The sequence below is a fragment of the Bos javanicus genome, chromosome 20 (assembly GCF_032452875.1).
Source record: "Bos javanicus breed banteng chromosome 20, ARS-OSU_banteng_1.0, whole genome shotgun sequence".
NCBI classification, from domain to species: Eukaryota; Metazoa; Chordata; class Mammalia; order Artiodactyla; family Bovidae; genus Bos; species Bos javanicus.
The window spans coordinates 40,142,599-40,164,260 of record NC_083887.1 but is presented as its reverse complement, the minus strand read 5'-3'; the positions used below and the strand labels follow the sequence as shown (position 1 = coordinate 40,164,260).

The 21,662-nt window shown below is 42.6% G+C and overlaps 1 protein-coding gene across 1 annotated transcript in view; it reads right to left on the bottom strand.

The window, feature by feature from the left end:
• Positions 1 to 13,787: 13,787 nt before the first annotated feature.
• ADAMTS12 (ADAM metallopeptidase with thrombospondin type 1 motif 12) overlaps positions 13,788 to 21,662 on the bottom strand; it is a 391,363-nt gene continuing 383,488 nt past the window's right edge. The window contains exon 24 of the mRNA XM_061393780.1: positions 13,788 to 17,921. Coding sequence (XP_061249764.1) covers positions 17,743 to 17,921 — 179 coding nt within the window. The 3' untranslated portion in view covers positions 13,788 to 17,742. The remainder of the gene's footprint in view (positions 17,922 to 21,662) is intronic.

The following is a 21,662-nucleotide window of genomic DNA, read 5'->3' as shown; positions in this document are numbered from 1 at the left end:
CTTTACCACACATCTCTCCTAGGAATAATAAACAGAAAAAATGATCTCAACAGAAGTTATTAAGTTCTTACTATGTTCTGGGCTCTATGCTAGGCATTGAAAATCTCAGAACATATTGTCCCTGCTGATCACTTGCCAAGTGAGATCAAGAAGATCAGATGTTTTGATGCTGTAGTGGGTGGTCAGCTGGCTGCCCACACTGGGCCTCAAGAGGTGGCATTTTGGGGGGATGAATCAATAATAATCCAAGTTCTGACTTTCAGTGTAGAAACTTAATTCTGATTTAGAGGTATTGACTACACTAGCCTAACTCCAGGAAATTGATAATTTACTATATTTCCAGGAGTTCTTTATCAGATGATGGTGATACTTGTATAGAATGGTGAATGAATTTTTTTTTTGGAAAGTGATGGAAAACAGTATGTGCATTTTTATCTTTGCCTGCTTCCTTTAGGCACTAAGCAAAACAACCACTGCTTTCCCCATGTTTCTCCCTCAAGAGATGGATTTATCAATTTGGCCTCAGCTGGCTTTCACAGTTGGCATAGCAAGGCTGGATTTCTAACACTTACTGTTTTGACTCAGAAAGTGGACACAGATTTCTGTCAGTTTCATGAACTCAAATCAAAAGTTAGATTCTAGTGAGCATTTTGCTAGTTAGAAGTGAATAAGCTAAAGTGGGGAAAATTTTTTTCTTTCAAAGGTTTTTTCCTTGAAATATTGGCAAATGATACTCTGGCTTTTACACCCTTGCAAGGAAAGGATAGCAGAAGTCAAAGCAAATGAACATGGAGCAAACATAAATTAACAGATGATCCTTCTGCTTCACTCAGACATGAGTGTGCATAATTTTTATAGCATGGGTTATAGAGTTTGCATTGAATTAACATTTCTAAGTCTGATAAATAAAAATAAGTAGGTTTTAGGATTGTTTGGCTAGACAAGAGTTTAGATGCTAGAATTAAATATGAATAGTAAGTGATATTCTTGTCAGAGACAGTGGCTGCCAGTGTCTTATCTCCCTGGCCACTTCTGTAAGTGCATAGCCTGAGGTGATTTCTATGGGTGGATGATCCCATCCACCTGGTGATCTTACTAGTGACGGGAAGAAAGTTTGTTGGGGCTGCTGTTTTCCCTTTTCCCTGTGTGTGTTAGTCACTCAGTCATGTCTGACTCTTTGTGACCCCCAAGTACTGTAGCCCACCAGGCTCCTGTCTCCATGGGATTCTCCAGGCAAGAATACTGGAGTGGGTAGCCTTTCCCTTCTCCAGGGGATCCTCCTGACCCAGACATTAAACCCAGGTCTCCTGCATTGCAGGCAGATTCTTTACTGTCTGAGCAACCAGGGAAGCCCTCCTTTCCCTCTACTTCACCCCAAACAATAGCCTTCTGGAGAGCACTTGTGTTTTGTTCTTGTCTGCCTACCTTCCCTCCTATCCTTACCATTGAAGGAGAATCCTGTCATTGACAAGCTGTTTCCTGGGTGCTGTTATGCTTCCAAGTGAGGGGAGTGGTTAGAGAGACTCAGGCCTGGAAAAGTTGAATGAAAAGGGAAGGGTTGAGCCTTCCTGACTCTTCTTTTTTCTGTGGGAAGAATTTGTTTGAGAAAGTTAGTTTCTCTGTGTGACAACTAGAGAGGAGAAGAAAGAACTGTTTTAAACATAGTTGCAGCACCCCAAGACACATATTAATCAAATTACAAAGATCAAACACAAAGAACAAATATTAAAAGAAGCAAGAGAAAAACAACAAATAATACACAAGGGGATTCCCATAAGGATAACAGCTGATCTTTCAATAGAAACTCTACAGGCCAGAAGGGAATGGCAGGACATACTTAAAATTGATGAAAGAGAAAAACCCACAACACAGGTTACTGTACCCAGCAAGGATCTCATTCAAATATGAAGGAGAAATCAAAAGCTTTACAGACCAGCAAAAGCTGAGAGAATTCAGCACCACCAAACCAGCTCTTCAACAAATGCTAAAGGATCTTCTCTATTCAGGAAAGGTGTATCAACTCGTACCCAAAACAACAAAGTAAATGGCAATGGGATCATTGCCAATACTTATCAATAATTACCTTAAATGTAAATGGGTTATATGCCTCAACCAAAAAACAAAGACTGGATGAATGGATACAAAAACAAGACCCCTATATTTGCTGTCTACAAGAGACTCACCTCAAAACAAGGGACACATACAGAATGAAAGTGAAGGGCTGGAAAAAGAAAGATACTTCACACAAACGGAGACCAAAAGAAAGCAGGAGTAGCAACACTCATCAGATAAAATAGACTTTGAAATAAAGGCTGTGAAAAGAGACATAGAAGGACAGTATGTAATGATCAAAGGATCAATCCAAGAAGAAGATAAAATAATTATAAATATATATGCACCCAACATAGCACCACAATATCTAAGGCAAATGCTAACAAGTATGAAAGGGGAAATTAACAATAACACAATAATAGTGGGAGACTTTAATACCCCACTCACACCTATGGATAGATCAACCAAACAGAAAATTAACAAGGAAACACAAACTTTAAATGATACAATGGACCTAATTGTATCCTAATTGTTAGACCTAATTGATATCTATAGGACATTTCACCCCAAAACAATGAATTTCACCTTTTTCTCAAGTGCACCAAGAACATTCTCCAGGATAGATCACATCCTGGGCCATAAATCTAGCCTTGATAAATTCAAAAAAATTGAAATCATTCCAAGCATCTTTTCTGATCACAATGCAGTAAGATTAAATGTCAGCTACAGGAAAAAAACTATTAAAAATCCCAACATATGGAAGCTAAACAACATGCTTCTGAATAACCAACAAATCACAGAATAAATCAAAAAATAAATCAAAATACACATAGAAACAAATGAAAATGAGAACACAACAACCCCAAACCTATGGGACTCAGTAAAAGCAGTGCAAAGGGGAAGGTTCATAGCAATACAAGCTTACCTCAAGAAACAAGAAAAGAGTCAAATAAATAACCTAACTCTACACCTAAAGCAAGTAGAAAAGGAAGACATGAAGAACCCCAGAGTTAGTAGAAGGAAAGAAATCTTTAAAATTAGGGCAAAAATAAATGCAAAAGAAAAGAGACCATAGCAAAAATCAACAAAGCTAAAAGCTGGTTCTTTGAGAAGATAAATAAAACAGATAAACCATTCACCAGACTCATCAAGAAACAAATGGAGAAGAGTCAAATCAACAAAATTAGAAATGAAAATGGAGAAATCACAACAGACAACACAGAAATACAAAGGATCATAAGAGACTACTATCAGCAACTATATGCCAATAAAATGGACAACTTGGAAGAAATGGAAAAATTCTTAGAAAAGTATAACTTTCCAAAACTGAACCAGGAAGAAATAGAAAATCTTAATAGACCCATCACAAGCACAGAAATAAAAACTGTAATCAGAAATCTTCCAGCAAACAAAAGCCCAGGACCAGACGGTTTCACAGCTGAATTCTACCAAAAATTTAGAGAAGAGCTAACACCTATCTTAATCAAACTCTTCCAGAAAACTGCAGAGGAAGGTAAACTTCCAAACTCATTCTATGAGGCCACCATCATCCTAATAACAAAACCAGACAAAGATGCCACACAAAAAAAACTACAGGCCAATATCACTGATGAACATAGATGCAAAAATTCTTAACAAAAGCCTAGCAAACAGAACTCAACAACATATTCAAAAGATCATACATCATGACCAAGTGGGTTTTATCCCAGGGATGCAAGGATTGTTTAATATCCGTGAATCAATCAATGTAGTACACCATATTAACAAACTGAAAGATAAAAGCCATATGATTATCTCAATAGATGCAGAGAAACCCTTTGACAAAATTCAACATCCATTTATGATAAAAACCCTCCAGAAAGCAGGAATAGAAGGAACATACCTCAACATAACAAAAGCTATATATGACAAACCCAAGCAAACTTTATCCTCAATGGTGAAAAATTGAAAGCATTTCCCCTAAAGTCGGGAACAAGACAAGGGTGCCCCCTTTCACCACTACTATTCAACATAGTTTTGGAAGTTTTGGCCACAGCAATCAGAGCAGAAAAAAAAAAAAAAAAGGAATCCAAATTGGAAAAGAAGAAATAAAACTCTCACTGTTTGCAGATGACATGAGATGACATGATCCTGTAAAAAGAAAACCCTGAAGACTCCACCAGAAAATTACTAGAGCTAATCAATGAATATAGTAAAGTTTCAGGATATAAAATTAACACACAGAAATCCCTTGCATGCCTATACACTAACCATGAGAAAACAGAAAGAGAAATTAAGGAAACAATTCCACTCACCATTGCAATGAAAAGAATAAAATACATACGAATAAATCTACCTAAAGAAACAAAAGACCTATATATAGGAAACTATAAAACACTGATGAAAGAAATCAAAGATGACACAAATAGATGGAGAAATATACCATGTTCATGAAAGAATCAATATAGTGAAAATGAGTATACTACCCAAAGCAATCTATAGATTCAATGCAATCCCTATCAAGCTAACAACGGTATTTTTCACAGAACTAGAACAAATAATTTAACAATTTGTATGGAAATACAAAAACCCTCAAATAGCCAAAGCAATCTTGAGAAAGAAGAATGGAACTGGAGGAATCAACCTGCCTGACTTCAGGCTATACTACAAAACTACAGTCATCAAGACAGTATGGTACTGGCACAAAGACAGAAATATAGATCAATGGAACAAAATAGAAAGCCCAGAGATAAACCCATGCACCTATGGACACCTTATCTTTGACAAAGGAGGCAAGAATATACAATGGAGAAAAGATAATCTCTTTAACAAGTGGTGCTGGGAAAACTGGTCAACCACTTGTAAAAGAGTGAAACTAGAACACTTTCTAACACCATACACAAAAATAAACTCAAAATGGATTAAAGATTTAAACGTAAGACCAGAAACTATAAAACTCCTAGAGGAAAACATAGGCAAAACACTCTCTGACATATATCACAGGAGGATCCTCTATGACCCACCTCCCAGAGTAATGGAAATAAAAGCAAAAATAAACAAATGGGACCTAATTAAACTTAAAAGCTTTTGCACAATGAAGGAAACTATAAGCAATGGGAAAAGACAGCCTTCAGACTGGGAGAAAATAATAGCAAATGAAGCAACTGACAAAGAATTAATCTCAGAAATATACAAGCAGCTCCTGCAGCTCAATTCCAGAAAAATAAATGACCCAATCAAAATGGCCTAAAGAACTAAACAGACATTTCTGCAAAGAAAACATACAGATGGTAACAAACACATGAAAAGATGCTCAACATCACTCATTATCAGAGAAATGCAAATCAAAACCACAATGAGGTACCATCTCATGCCAGTCAGAATAGCTGCTATCCAAAAGTCTACAAACAAGAAATGCTAGAGAGGGTGTGGGGAAAAGGGAACCATCTTACACTGTTGGTGGGAATGTAAATTAGTATAGCCACTATGGAGAACAGTTTGGAGATTCCTTAAAAAACTGGAAATAGAACTGCCTTATGACCCGGCAATCCCACTGTTGGGCATACACACTGAGGAAACCAGAATTGAGAGACATGTGTACCCCAATGTTCATTGCAGCACTGTTTACAATAGTCAGGACATGGAATCAACCTAGATGTCCATCAACAGACGAATGGATAAGAAAGCTGTGGTACATATACACAATGAAATATTACTCAGCCATTAAAAATAATACGTTTGAATCAGTTCTAATGAGGCGGATGAAACTGGAGCCTATTATACAGAGTGAAATAAGTCAGAATGAAAAACACCAATACAGTATACTAACACATATATATGGAATTTAGAAAGATGGTAACAATGATGCTATATGCGAGACAGCAAAAGAGACACAGATGTCTAGAACAGTTTTTTGGATTCTGTGGGAGAAGAAAAGGGTGAGATGATTTGAGAGAATAGCATTGTATATTCTGTATATTATCATATGTGAATCAGATCGCCAGTCCAGGTTTGATGCATGAGACAGGGTGCTCAGGGCTGGTTCACTGGGATGACCCTGAGGGGTGGGATGGGAAGGGAGGTGGGAGGGGGGCTAAAGATGGAGAACACATGTACACCCATGGCTGGTTAATGTCAATGTATGGCAAAAACCACTACAATATTGTAATTAGCCTCCAATTAAAATTAACTAATTAAAAAAATAAACATAGCTGCAGGTCTTAAGTTGTACTCCTTTATGTTCTCTGGGAGAGGCTAGCAGAGTTTGAAATCATTTTTCACTTGCTTTTGTTGGGGGAGGGGGGCTCTATTCCTTTGAATGAGACACTGAGCTGAGACCGGTTTTCTCAGATGATTTTTCTTCCTGTGGATGATCTTTCCAAGCTGTGATGGCTTATTATTCTGATTCCCTATGTACCAACTATTCTGCTTGATGGTCTCTTTGTAATTCTTCCCTTTTGCAGTATTTTGGTTTTGAATTTCTCTTCTTAGAAGTTTGGGTGAACTCTCTGCTGGATGGCAAACTCCTTGAATGTAGGGGTTTGCTTTAATGCTTCCTTAATTATACCAGAGCTTGAAGTATAATGCTGGTTGCATAGTGGGAAATCAGTCAAGTTTTTAGTGAACAAGCAGATGAATTCAGGAACCAGGGGGTAGTGCAAGGCTAGGTTTCCACTTTTTCACCTACAGTCTTACATGACTAAAGGATAGCTCTCATTTACCAAAGACCCTGGACAATTTCATACCAAACTAGACATGGCCCAGAGGATTGTCTAACATATAACCTGCTAAGAGCCCCAGAAGATCCTTCTTTGTTTACTTGGCCAGCCAGAGTGGAAATTTTTTCCTCCTACCTGGGAACCTCAGAGTTCATGAGCAATAACCCAGTAAACACATCTTGAGGGAAGTTGGCCTTTTGAACTGTGTTATAAAAATGTATAAAGATGAGCCTAGGGATACTGTGGTACAAATAAATAGTAAGATTTCAGTCTGGTGATTATCTTATTAAAATAAAATCCCAACAATGGACATAGCTGTATCACCTTCACTTCTGATATTCCTGCTCCAAATAAACTGACAATTGAAATTGTTCCCAGCATTGCAGCTCTCTAAGTGAGAAGGAGGGAAGAAATTTTTGTCAGCTTGTATATTCCTTCCTCACCTTCTGAGGTTCAGATGCATTCAGATGCCCATGCCCCCAACCACCAGACAAGTGAAGATGAATTTTCTTAATGTTCTGCTCTTTAGTGAATCATAAAGACAATAAAGGGCAGTTGGCTCTCAGCAATACATAACTAATCCATTTCTCCATCCACAAGGGCCAAGTAGAGCTAATTTAATCTCAGCTTCATTAGTTTATCCCTTGTCTGAAGTCAAAATCAAATGCAAGATAATCAGTTACCTATGATGGATTCATGTCAATGTATGGCAAAACCAATACAATATTGTAAAGTAGATAGACTCCAATGAAAATAAATAAATCTAAAAAAATTAAAAAATGGTAATTATCTTAAAAATTTTTTTGCTATTTTGTGGGTTTAAGCTGGTCCCCAATGGCTCCACCATCATACTCCATCTGCAATTATTTCCAAGGAGTTTGAGAAAGATGCTCCTGCTTTTTCACTGATCGGCACCACCATCGTCTCCCATTCTTTTTTCTCAAAAGGGGCTTGCTCTCCTATTGAGACTCGGTGTTCCTTTTAAATGAATACCAGCTGTGTGAGTCATCTGGGGGAGTGCAGCTCTTTCTCTTTCTGAAGGCAAACCACCAGGAGCAACCACACACGAGTAGGTCTAAGTTATGACGACCAAGGTGATAAAGATGACCCAGGCCCTATGGAACTGAGTAGTTTGGCCATGGGTGTCTAAAGTAAGACAAAGCCAGGAAAGTTTGGAAAACAGAGGCAGTTCAGAGGCCAGGAGAATGGCATTTGTCCTGGAAGAGTCCCAGAATCAGTCTCCAGAGCTTCTTAGTGAAGAGGCTGGGAGGGGAATGGACGTGTGAGCTTGTGAGCACCTTCATTTTCATGTTCATTCCTTTTGCTCTTCACTGAGGTTATCATCGCTTTCACAGAAATTTTTGATTTTTTTTCTTATTATGTGTACTGGCTTACTTAAGCAATTTACTTTCCAATTATGATTTTCTCTTTCCTATAGATTCTTACTGCTTTTCTATTTAGAGAAGACTTTTCAGTATTTCCTTTAGTGTTGCTATATTCTTTTACTTTTTGCTCATCTGAAGAATTCTTTGTCTCCTTCTATTCTAAATGGTAGAATATCCTCAGTTGCAGATTTTTCCCTTTGAGGACTTTGAATATGTCTTGCCTGCAGCATTTCTGTAGAGACGTCAGCTGATAGACTTATGGGGGTTCCCTTGTAATTAACTCATCATTTTGCTGCCTTCAGAATCCTTTTTTATCTTTAACTTTCACCATTTTTATTGTATTATGTCTTGAAGTAGATCTGTTTGGTTTATCTGGTGCTTCCCCTGTGCTTCCTGTGTCTGGGTATTTGTTCCCTTCTTTAGGTTTGGGGAGTTTTCAGCCATAATTTCTTTAAATACATTTTCAATCCCCCTTTCTCTTATCCTTCTGGGATTCATATTATGTGTAAATTGGCACACTTCATCTTTTACCACAGTTCTCTTATATTGCTTTCATTTTCTTTTTTTCATTTGGCTTTCTCTCTGCTGTTCTAATTGAGTTCCATTATTCTATAGTCTAGATCACTTATTTATTCTTCTGCATTATTGGTTCTGGTATCCATGCCCTTTAGTTCAACTTTTATCCCTTCAAATGAATTTTCTAACCTTTCTTGGCTCCTCATTATAGTTTCTAATTGCTTTTTACAGCAATCTGCGTTTCTGTTGAACCTCTCTTAATTCCTCCAGTATTTGCATTATCTCCTTTTAGAACCCCTTTTAGTGTCTATTGGACTGAAGAGGTCTGTTTCATTGTTCTTTCAGGGGAATTGGCTTCACCTCTTAATTGAGTGTGATTCCTTGGCTTCTTCACTTACGTTTCTCTTGCTCTATGAGTTTAGGAGAAACAATGATCTACTTTGGTCTTGGTGGTCTATTTTTATGTGAGAGCATCCCTCTGTAACCTGTGTGGGTTTAATATTTATATTTAATATAAATATTTTTTGGTAAGAGGGCTGTTTTTAGTATGGCTGCCTGCCACCTCTTCCTCAGTGTATGCTGACTGTTACTGCCTTGACAGGCAGTGTAACAGATGCTGTGGTGACCAGAGCCTGTGCTGGATGTTGAGCAGGGTCTCTTTTTTTGCTCGGTGGTTTTCACTGCCCTGTCAGGGGCAAGGTCTGCTCCCTGTTGTTGGAGCCAAAGTCTCCAGATGTGTCTGAGCTGCATTTCTGGTCTTTGCTGCAAGGTAGACAGGATTGGAAGGATTCCCAGGTGGTGCTAGTGGTGAAGAACCTGGCTTCCAATGCAGAAGACATAAGAGATGCAGGTTTGATCCCTGGTTTGGGAAGATCCCTTGGAGAAGGGCATGACAACCCACTCCAGTTTTCTTGCCTAGAGAATCCCATGGACGATGAGCCTGACGGGCCACAGTCCATAGGGTTGCCCAGAGTCGGACATGACTGGTGACTTACAAATGCAGGCAGGTGGGATTAGAACACTCTTTCTGGGTGAGGAGCCCCTGAGTATTGTTTCCTGGAGCTGCTCACCTGTGAGTGTGCTCTGCTGTGTCACCTTTCACCCACTGTGTGGATTCACAAAGTACACTGTTGTTGTCGCTGCCCTCAGCCCCACCTCAGCCACGGGCATGTCAGCGATTGGCCCTGGTGCCTCTCAGGCTTTGTGTTCACAAGGCCAGCAGAACCTTCGAGCTCAAGTCACAGGGCTGCAGGAACATATCCGGGACCCACTGAGGGAGTTGTGGAGAGAGCTCGGATGCTGGCCCGGCCCAGCCCCTGCATGCATGCATCCACAAAGCCCACGGCTGCCAAGGCCAGACCCCTCCCAGCTCGGGAGCACCTGCTGTCCCTTTGGATGTTCTGTATGTGTTGAATTCACAAAGCTGGTGGAGGAGGTGTAACTCAGTGTCTGTGCTGCCTTGGATTGAGATTTCATTTCCGTTTCCTAAGTCGCATGCCCCTGGGACTCAGCTGTGATTTCAGCCCCACCTCTGTGCGTGGGCAACCCACTGGTGTCTGGTCCCGGGCTGCCCAGGCAGTGGCGGTGGCTAGAACAGGCAAGCCTGCCTGGGCCAGTGTCTCTTCTGGAAGCTGCAGAGGCAGGGGCCAGAGGGTGGGGTGAGGGGCTGCCATGGTGGCACTTAGCAGGGGAGCTTCTCTTCATGCCACTTAACAGGGGAGCTTCTCTTCCACGGTGGCCTGGGCTGCTTCTGAAAACACTCCTGGTTGCGGCATGCCACACCCCATCCCCTCCAGCCTGTCTCCACACAGCCAACACCATGGACCAGTTCTCTTAATGTCTTTCCTGCCTCTCTGTCTTCCCATCCCAACCCAGCTGTCCGTGGGGATATTTCCCAGTTGTTCTCCCAGCCAGAGAGGAAGCTGTGCAGTGATGGTGCCACAGGCTCCACTGTAGCTGGCATCTGAGCAGGACCCCAGCTGGTGGCTGGCTGCCTGACGTCAAGTTCCAGCTGGATTGTGCTCCCTGCCTTGGTATTACCTTGGCCCCAGGAACTGTATCCCATCACTGCTGGATCCGCAGGGACCATCAGTGAGCACCCCTAGTCCTGGCCACATCCCATGAAACAAGTTGGGGTGAGTTGGGCAGTACCACTGAAATGAAGGGGCCTGGGGGCTGTCCAGAGGGGAGTGGGTGGGCAGTGCTTGGTGGGAGAGTGAGCACAGAGGTAGGGCCATTCTCTCCTTAACTTCTGTGTCTTGTTTTTACACTGCTTCTTCTGTCTTTTCATTATGATCTTGCAATCACTTCATCATTCAGATGGGAAAGGAACCATTAAAAAAAAATAATTTTGTTTGTTTATTTTTGGCTGTGCCAGGTCTTTGTGGCTGCACAGGCTTTTCCCTAGTTGTGATGAGATGGGGCTACTCTTCGTCACAGCGCTCGGGTTTCTCATTGCGGTGGCTTCTCTTGTTGCGGAGCACAGGGTCCAGGGTGCACGGGCTTCAGTAGTTGTGGCATGTGGGCTCAGTAGTTGCAGCTTGCAGGGCTCTAGAGCGTAGCCTCTACAGTTGGGGCACATGGGCTCAGCTGCTCAGAGTCATGTGGCACCTTCCCAGATCAGGGATTGAACCTGTGTCTCCTGTACTGGCAGGCAGGCAATACACCAGGGAAGCTCAGGAACTTTTTTTTTTTTTTTGATATGCTCCCCGCTGCCCCATTCATGCTAATCTTAACTTTCTCACATAGAAGCAGGGTTGTTCCATATCAAGGATGGATAGTGGTGGGCTATCTCTTTGGGATCTTTGATATCCCTGTCAGCCTTCTCTCAGTGCAAGAGGAAGGGCTACTATTAGTGAATATTTAATGGCCGTGGGTACTGCTGCTGCTGAGTCACTTCAGTCGTGTCCGACTCTGTGTGATCCCATAGACGGCAGCCCACCAGGCTCCCCCGTCCCTGGGATTCTCCAGGCAAGAATACTGGAGTAGGTTGCCATTTCCTTCTCCAATGCATGCAAGTGAAAAATGAAAGTGAAGTCGCTCAGTCGTGTCCGACCCTCAGCAACCCCATGGACTGCAGCCTTCCAGGCTCCTCCATCCATGGGATTTTCCAGGCAAGAGTACTAGAATGGGGTGCCATTGCCTTCTCCGGGCCATGGGTACTAGTGAATATTTAATGGCCGTGGGTACTTCTATATACTGAGTTTAATGGTGTGAGTAGTTCGTCTCTCCTCTTTCCCCCCACCCTTCCCCTACATCCCTCTTGAGCCTGAAACCTGGCACTGCAGAGAAGGGTAGGAAAGCCCTTTTCCATCTTCCTCCAAAATACACTCCGCAAGCCAGCTTCACCATCAGTAAAGCTGTTGTTATGATCTGGCTGGGTATGTCTGTGCTGTTTGGTTTGAAACCTGTTGGAGGAGGGTGATTATTCCAAACCCTCAATATGTCACTTTTCCATTTTACCCACTTCTGGTTTATTTCCTCTGACTCTAGGATTGAACACTTGAGCCCTCAACAGCTGATTCAAGACTCTTGTGGAGCCATGCTCCTTACCTTCTTTCTCCTCTGAAATTATTTTTATCAAGCTAATGACCTTTGAATCCTGATATGTATTTTTTCTTCTTTGAAAGTTTTCTGGCCCACCCCATCAGTTCTTAGTGAGGTCCGAGTGTTAGGGTGAGTTTGGTTTTACTCTAGAAACCCTGCTACTCACTCCAAGGTGATAGCTGTTCTCCTGCAGTTTTTCAGCTTCAGAACTACTGACATTTTGAGTCACCTAATTCTCTGTGGTGGGAGGGGCTGTCCTATAGAAAGTTTAGCAGCATCCTTCGCCTCTACTCACCAGATGCTAGTAGTAGCCTCCATCAAATTTGTGAAAGCCAAACGGGTCTCAGACATTGTCAGATGTCTTCTGGGGACAAAACCATCTCTAATTAAGGACTGCTCTCTTAGGGGAAATGGATACAGTGAAGCAGCAGCAGAGCAGCGCCTCCGTCTTGGTGGCAGAGTTAGCACTGGCCTCATGGGGAAAAGCATTTGAGCTGAGCCTTGTAGGATAAGGGTTACCTAGTGGTCATAGCAGAGTTTTCAAGGTACAGACAGGTAGGTGTTCCTGGCCCTCTGATTTCTTGACCCAAACCAGCTTCCTATCACCCCTATGCATGCCCACAAACATTGTAGGGGTCACCTGTGGATGCCTCACTCTTCCTGCCTCAATGATCTTACTCATTCATGTGAGTGGATTCCGTGTCCATATGTCCAGATTCTTTTGGGTTGGCCCAAAAGTTTGGGTTTTTCTGTCTTACAGGACAACCCAAATGAACTTTTGGGACAACTCGATACAATTTGCTGGTTATACTTACCATGCTGTGCACCACCTTTGAAAAAATATGTTGGATTTCTAAAGCAAATTCCTCTTCATCTTTATTATTACTTTCTCAAGCATTAAGAGAAAGCATGTGTACAATTCATTGTTGTTTTTTTCTAAATTTTATTTATTTTTTGCCCGTACTGGGTCTTCATTGCTATGTAGACTTTCTCTAGTTGTGGCAAGTGGGGGCTACTCTCTAGTTACAGTGCACAGGCTTCCCACTGTGGTGGGTTCTCTTGTTGCAGAGCATGCGCTTTAGAGAGCTTGGGTTTCAGTGTACAATTGTGTATGTGGGCTCAGTAGTTGTGGTGCCCAAGCTTAGGTGCTCCAAGGCACGTGGGGTCTTTCAGAGATAGAACCTGTGTCCCCTGCATTGGCAGGCAGACTCTTAACCACTGGTCCACCAGGGAAGTCTCCATTATGTCTGAACTTTGGATAGATTGAGGGACTAGGTTATGCAGTGAGCTGCAATTCCCAATACGCTGGATCTGGGATTGTGGCAGATTTCAAGTATCACTTCAGATGGTCGTATGGTGGGTTGTGTTGGTTACTGCACAATCATTTGTGAGAAGAGACCCAAGTTCTACTTCACCTGGGACGTGACTCATCTCATGACATACGGATTTAGGGGTGGAGGAGGAGGGAGTCTGCAGGGAGCGAGGGAGGGAGGAATTGACAGATCCTCCTCCAGGTTGCTAAATTTCAGAGTTGTTCTGGTGGCTAGTGGGAGTCTCATAGCAGGGGTAAATGAATTACATGGAAACATCAGTGAGTCCGGCCATTTATTGATGCCACACAACGGCAGGCTATGGTTAACATTCTGGTTTTACATACTGTGGTACCCACTGAGGTACCCCTTAAGGAGTCTGGGCCTGGGAAAGTAGTGCAGAGATGCAGAGAGGACAATGGATGAGGCCTCGGACCACATGCAACCACTTTGGAGGGCAGAAACAGGCAGAATTGTGCTTTCCCAACCATATTTTTTTATGACATAACTTAAAATAATACTAACAATATTTGAACAAGCAATACCAAAAAAAAAAAGCATCAAATATGTTGGTTAAGTTGTAGCACCAGACAGTTCATGTCATGAGGCCTCCCTCTCGAGAGTGAATCGCTGTGCACTCATTTCATTGTCCTAGGGCTTCATCCTAAAGTCAGAAGTGCTATGGCTTGTAATCTCTGGTGAAGCAATGTATAGTTTTCAGTGTTTTGGGGATTTTAACAAATTGATTGGGAAATTATGACCCGAAACAATATAAATCCTTCATATCATGTTCCAGAAACATGATGAAGGTTATCAACAACACTCAATATCTGAAAGCTTCACATTGGGATGGCTCCATCACGTAGAGATGGATCAGGAGATTGGACAGAGATACATGCTTAAGAAGTCCCAATATTAAAATGAGTCACTCCTACAAAGGGGCAACTGCTTGTATCACAAATTGATTTCATTTTTACAAAGGTATTCACTCTTTCGTCTCTTGAAATGTTTCCTCTTGGTGGTTTGAATTATGTTTGGATGTTCAAGAACTAAATGAACCCATACCTTTTCAGAGAAGAGTTAACTCTACCACTGGGAGAGGTGACATAAACCAGATTGGGCTTGAGACCCTTTATGTATGGAAGCACCAGGCCCTGTGGTGGCCTCTCTGGTTCATGGTAGATGCGTATCCAGTGTCTCTTGCTACACTTCTCACTTGCTTGTTCAAGGTGGGAGGAAAGGAGGCCATGGAGGAAATAAAGCAACAGCTACTTCACGTCGGCCCCCGTGAGCACCAAAAGAATGGTGAGATGTCATCTAGGTTCTTGTCTTTCACGTTTTCCTGTTAATCTGAGGTCCCTCTCTTATTGCTAGCATGGGGACCATGCAAAACCCTGATGACCCAAAGTTGAGTGACTGTCAAGGCAACAACCAAGTCAGATGACCCCAGGAGCAAGTACTATCTTGCGACCCAGAATGACAGATGCTACACAACTGTCTTACCTCACAGCCTCAATACAGGAAGTGAATGTTCATGATGCAGGATTAGGGGCCAATATTCTGCCTTTGAGAAACTAGAGAAAGGCCTAGAATAGAGCACCTGGTCAGACCCTCTCTACATTTCTACCATCTTTTCCTCATGGGTCATAAATAACATTTCGCATATTGGGAAACCTGGCCTAGTTTAGTTTGCTGAGGTCATGGGAATCTGGGTTTGTTCCTGAGTTTTGTAAAACTGGTCATATCCAGGGCTCTGATGATATGCATGATCCCGGGATAACAATTGTTGTTGTTCAGTTGTTAAGTCTGTTCAACTCTTTGTGACCCCATGGACTGCAGCATGTCAGGCTTTCCTGTCCATCACCATCTCCCAGAGTTTGCTTAAACTCATGTCCATTGATTTGGTGATGCCATCCAACCATCTCATTCTCTGTCATCTGTCATTCAGTCTTGTCCAACTCTTGTCCGACTCTTTGCAACCCCAGCCAGGCTCTTCTGTCCATGGAATTCTCCAGGCAAGAATAATGGAGTGAGTTGCTATTCCCTTCTCCAGGGGATCTTCCCAACTCAGGGATCGAACCCATGTCTCCTGCATTGCAGATAACTCTTTACCATCTGAGCCACCAGAGAAGCCCTGGGATAGCAGAGTACCAGGTTAAGTTAAATCCATCCAACTTACTAAATTAATCCCCTTGAAAGCCTATACCACACTTCAAGGACAGTTTTTGCAAATTGCCTCATTAGAAAAAAAATCAGGTTCTCTTCTACTCCTGTCACTGATGATTTACACGTCTTCTCTCTAAAACTGATTTCACCAGAGACTGTCATCAGCCAGCAATGTTTAGATTTAAGGACAGAATATAAGAACCTAATCATACAGAAATAAATTCCCTGGTTTTGGTAAACATTTTTACTTTTCTACTGTGTCTGGTCCTATCTCAAATTCCATCCCAACCCCAGTGTTTTATTTTCCACAGGCATTTATCAGACTAATACACAGTAATGGCTTTAAAAAAAGCACATAATATAAAAATTTTCAGCTTCTGGTATCCAAGCAATAGAACTGGCGTTGGCCAGCAACACCATTACACATTTAACAGAGGATGCATATGGATTTGCCCACTTGTACATCTATCTACATGTTTATATTTGTTCTGCCACCATCTGCATGTTAGCACCATGTTTCAATAGCACCATTCTGCTGAACAGAGAGAGAACTCAAGGGAAAGATGGGACATTGTGTTCCATGGTGAATGTTAATGGTACTTGTGAGTCTGAAGACATGTGGCCCATGACATGAAGATGACTCTCCTGCCTTCCCCTCTGTCAAGAGCTGGTTCTGAAGGCTTCTTTCCCTGGGGGCTCCTCTCACCCTCCCCTGATTTTCCAGGTTCAGTTCATATAAACACCTCCTCTTATATACCACAAAATTCATCTTCAACTTGAGACCATAACCTACTTTGACTCCTCCTGGGTGATGGGAACATCAAAGATTCAGCCTTCTTAATTTTTTTGGACTCCTTGACTCACCTGTTCCCTTCAAGGAAACAGATTCTCAAAAGTAACTACTGGGTGTGCTAGAGAGTAGGTCAGCTTTACCTCCTTTTTGAAAAGTTTTTTTCTTGAGACTATTAGTTTATACAAAGTTTGTCTATACTTGATGCAATTTACCTAGGTCTTAGCAATATTTTCATCTAGAGCTCCATTTCCCAACCTGAGGGTGGGTGGGCGGGTGGTAGACGCAGACCTGGCTGCAGCACTTGTGATGTATAAAGCCCCAGCAGTGGAAAGATGTTCACCCTGACTTGAAGACCCAGGCAGGGGATGTGCCAGGGAAGGGAAAGTCACACAGGAAGACGCACATGCTCTTCTGCAAAGGAATGGGTATGTGCCAGGGAAGTGGGAAGAATAGAAGCCCACATTCTCTTCCTTATACAAGAAACTGATTTCTGATCATTTGTTTTTTAACAGTTTCATAGAAATTATCTAAAGTCAGAAATGTCTTCTATATAACCTAAATCCCTTAGGTTTACTAAAGCTACAGTTCCTGCCCATTTCCTCTTCTTCTAGTGTCCCTAGGAAGGCACGGGAGTCTAAACAGCTCAGATGTAGAGTCTACAGGGAATAGGGACAGACTGAGTCTGTAGCCAAGACTTTTTCTTCCTGCCTCAGTTAAATACTGGGTAAAGAAAGCGGTCCCCTGCCTGGATGAATTACAAGAATGTTCCCAAAAGCTCTCCCATGACATTTGAAACAGCAGCTGCCCCAAGTAGGGAGATTTAGGAAAAAAAAAAAAGAAAAAAGGGAGTGATTTCATCAAAGTAAATTAACAAGAATATTTGTTCCCTGGATAAATGAGGCTCTATTTCCTGATACTCTCTTGAGGTAGTCTGGGAAAAATATGGTCTCTCTGTTTTTATCTTTAAGGGAGAAACAAAAGACATCATTTCATAGACTTGTCCAATTCGATACCTTTCCCAGGAGATGATCCCATGAGAAGCCTAGTTCTCCTGGACACCTCACCTGCCTATCAGGGAGCAGTAAGCACAACAGTGCCATGACTCCTGAGAGGGACATTGTGTGGCTAAAGGGACGCAGTGTGCTTTGTTTTGTTATGAGTCAAAGTTGAACCTGAAACATGTAGAATAACACGGCAAGAAAGTGGTCCCTGGGCCAGAACATGTCCTTGTCAGCAGGCTGCTGCAGTCTATGGTGGAGGGTGGCTTCCTTCTGTACTTAGGGTGCTTTGGGGTTCTTGAGTGGCTGTCGCTTTCTTGGCCTTTGGGTGTGGGCCACGTGTGTCTGGGAACACGAGAGGCAGCACTGAGCCCTCACGGTGGGCACAGAACATTTCTTCATGGTTTTAAGCGTCTGGCAGAAACTGGCTGATAAGTTGTCCTTGATGCAAAGGAGATCTGTGGGAGGAGACAAATGATGAGAAAAAAACAAAAGATGATCTTTTTGTTAAGTGAAAGAGCACAACTTCTATTAATGGAAGATTTTATATGTCTACTGAGAAAGGCTCCATAGCGATTCATAATAGTTGACATCTACTGATGGTCACTCCTGTGCAGTAATGTGTTGATTATAATGGTTCCTATTTTAACTAATAACAACATGTTTGAGCCTAGTTATAATAACTTAAAATTCACAGTCCAAAACCACAATTACATTTGTACCAGCCTAATATCTTGACCATCCTTTCTTCATACATGATTGGACTAGATTTCTCAGGGACCATCCTCGCATATTCTGTGGGTGGTAGATACTCAGACTGCAGTGGCCCTTGTCTGGAAGAAGTTCAATAAGGGCCCAATAACAGATTTTTCTTTTATAAAATGAAATTGGTTTAAACTTTGCTTCAGTGCCTTTCAGAGCTCTGCCTGATTTTCTTTCTCCATTACACATTTGAATAGTCCTACAGTAAAGCTTTTTACCCCAAACAGGCTGCTGTCCTTTGTAAATAGAATTGTCAGTAAAAGCAGAAATTGAGGTAATATTCCTCTTTACCTAAATCTGTGACAGCATTTTGCCTCTCTCTGCATTTTTCACCTTCAGGTCACAAAGGCAAAAAATGCTTTTCACCTGCTCAGAACTCATCATTCCTTGACAGTGCCTTTTTTTTTCCTTCTTCTTCATGAAGAGATATCTTCTATTAACTGTCTAATTCCATTTGGTTTGCAAGTGTTAGCTGCACTTGAGAGTAGGTAACAGAACCCACGACCTTTTCATTGCTGCTGCTTTTCTTCTTCAGGCCTCATCTTAAAACTATTATAAAAATCAGTATCCCCTAATCCCACAGGAAACTTCTGTATGTGATCTGATATTTCAGAAAGAGTACGTATTTCTGCCAAGTGTTCCTACTGTGGAATAGGAATCTGAGCTCTTCATCTCCCACGTTCCTGCAGGAGCAGCAGGTGTTCTCCATGGGGCCTATCAGAATGCAATGCACATCACAGGCAATCCACTAAAAAGACTGCAATGATGGAAAAAAAAAAAAAAAACACCTTACTCGCTTATACAGCTGAATGAATCAGTTCAGTTCAGTTGCTCAGTCGTGTCTGACTCTTTGTGACCCCATGAATCGCAGCACGCTAGGCCTCCCTGTCCATCACCAACTCCCGGAGTTTACTCAAACTCAAGTCCATCGAGTCAGTGATGCCATCCAGCCATCTCATCCTCTGTCGTCCCCTTCTCCTCCTGCCCCCAGTCCCTCCCAGCATCAGAGTCTTTTCCAATGAGTCAACTGTAATACAACACATTAAATTCATGTTCTCAAGATGCATGCATGTGTGTGTGCTCGCTTCAGCCATGTCTGACTTTGTGACCCTATGGACTGTAGCCCGCCAGACTCTGCTTTCCATGGGATTCTCCAGGCAAGAATACTGGAGTGGGTTGCTCTTTAGAATGAGGCAGGACTTCCTTCCTAGGCTTTTGGCTTTGGAACAGGGCCCAGCATAGATGCCTAGGCATCATAGGGTTGCTCTGATTTCTAAGTCTCTCCTAAGGTCTAGTCAAGGCTATGGTTTTTCCAGCGGTCATGTATGGATGTGAGAGTTGGACCATAAAGAAAGCTGAGCACAGAAGAATTGATGCTTTTGAACTGTGGTGTTGGAGAAGACTCTTGAGAGTCCCTTGGACTCTGCAAGGAGATCCAACCAGTCCATCCTAAAGGAGACCAGTCCTGGGTGTTCATTGGAAGGACTGATGCTGAGGCTGAAACTCCAATACTTTGGCCACCTCATGTGAAGAGTTGACTCATTGGAAAAGACCCTGATGCTGGGAGGGATTGGGGGCAGGAGGAGAAGGGGACGACAGAGGATGAGATGGCTGGATGGCATCCAACTCAGTGGACATGAGTTTGGGTAAACTCCAGGAGTTAGTGATGGACAGGGAGGCCTGGCGTGCTGCGATTCATGGGGTCACAAAGAGTCAGACACGACTGAGTGACTGAACTGAACTGATGTCTATTTTTCTCCTTTTAAAACTAAGGTTCCAGAAAGGCTTACTAACTGGCCCAACATCACACAGCTGGAAAGTAGACGGTGATGCTGGAATCCGAATGTTGCCTTAGTGCCTCTAGAGCTTTGCCTCTAAGAGAATGGATCTTTTGTGCTGGTGATGGGGGAGGAGGGGCCCACATGGACAGGTTCTTCCCTGACCAGAACATCTTCATTTGTTTAACCCAGGGCTCCCACTTGTCAGGTCCACACCTCTAGGAATAAAAGGGACCCAACCAAGCCTGGTGTCCTTGCCTGATCTTGGGAACCATTGGATCACAAGCCCTCCTTTCAGTGGTTCTCAGAGCCCTGGGAACATGTAGGTCCTGAGTCTTCCTGTTTGAAACTGGAAAGAAGAGTGGAGGAGGGCAGTGACCTATATTGGGAGCCTGTGTTCCAGGCCTATGTTTAGCAGCTCATTTAGACAATGACTGTGAGCCCAACAACATGGCAGGGCTTAATTGCACCAGTTCTCCTTATTATTGTGAAACAATGAAGGCTGGCTGTGTTCATCAGCCAACTGGATCCCAGCCGAAGCACACACAATGCTTATAATTAGTGGCAACTTAGAGAGGACATCCCAGTTTGCCTATGTCTGCTCAATAGAAATCACACTTGGAACTTAAAGGGATAGCTACAAGCTTGTTCCCTTGCTGTCAGCTATGTCTAAGTTGAAGGGATAACATTTTGCCCACAAAAGGTAAAAAATAATTTCCATGTTGTTGGCAAATACAGATTCTGTAAGACTTTGGGTTCCTTGAGGCCAGGGACTGTGGCATACTCATGTCTGTATCCTCACTTTTTACATTTTGCCTGAAACGTATCTTGTGATCAGCAATATTTGCTGAACAAATGAATGAATTGAAATTCTGTTAATCTGGAAGAATATCTTTCAGTAGGAAGTCTGCTGAGGAGTGGCCAAGAGGGAGCAGTAAGACCCTGAGCCCACCTCTTCCCACAGGCATACTAAAATTACAACTATGTACAGAGTAACTACTGATGAGAAAGACTAGCAGAAACGATCTTCTACAACTAAAGATATAAAGAAGAAACCGTAAGGAAACAGGCAGGCAGGATGGAGATGTAGTATAGTTAAGACCCATAACTCTGGGTGTGTAGACCACAAATGAAAATAATAATCACAGAGGTTCTCCGTGAGCAGGGGGCCTGACCCCCACATCAGGCTTCCTAGACTAGTGGTCCTGCATGAATAATATGAGTTCCCAGAACATCTGCCTTAAGGCTGATACCATTCAAATTTAGAAGAGCCAAAGGGCTGCTGGAAATAAAGACCCCATTCTTAAAGGGCTTCCTTGCTGGCTCAGATGGTAAAGAATTTGCTTGTGATGCAAAAGACCCAGGTTCAATCCCTGGGTCATGGAGATCCCCCAGAGAAGGGAATTGTTACTACTCCAGAATTCTTGCCTGGAGAATCCCATGGACAGAGGAGCCTGTGGGCTACAGGCAATGGGGTCACAAAGAGTCGGACATGACTGAGCAACTAACACTTTGATTTAAAGGGCACACACAAAATTTCACACTCTCCAGGACCCAAGGCAGAGGCAGTAATCTGAAGGCAGTCTGTCTGTACCAGGATGCCCCAGGTCAGGCAACCACCAGGTGCAGACACAGCCCCAGTCACCAGCAGCCCTGCTG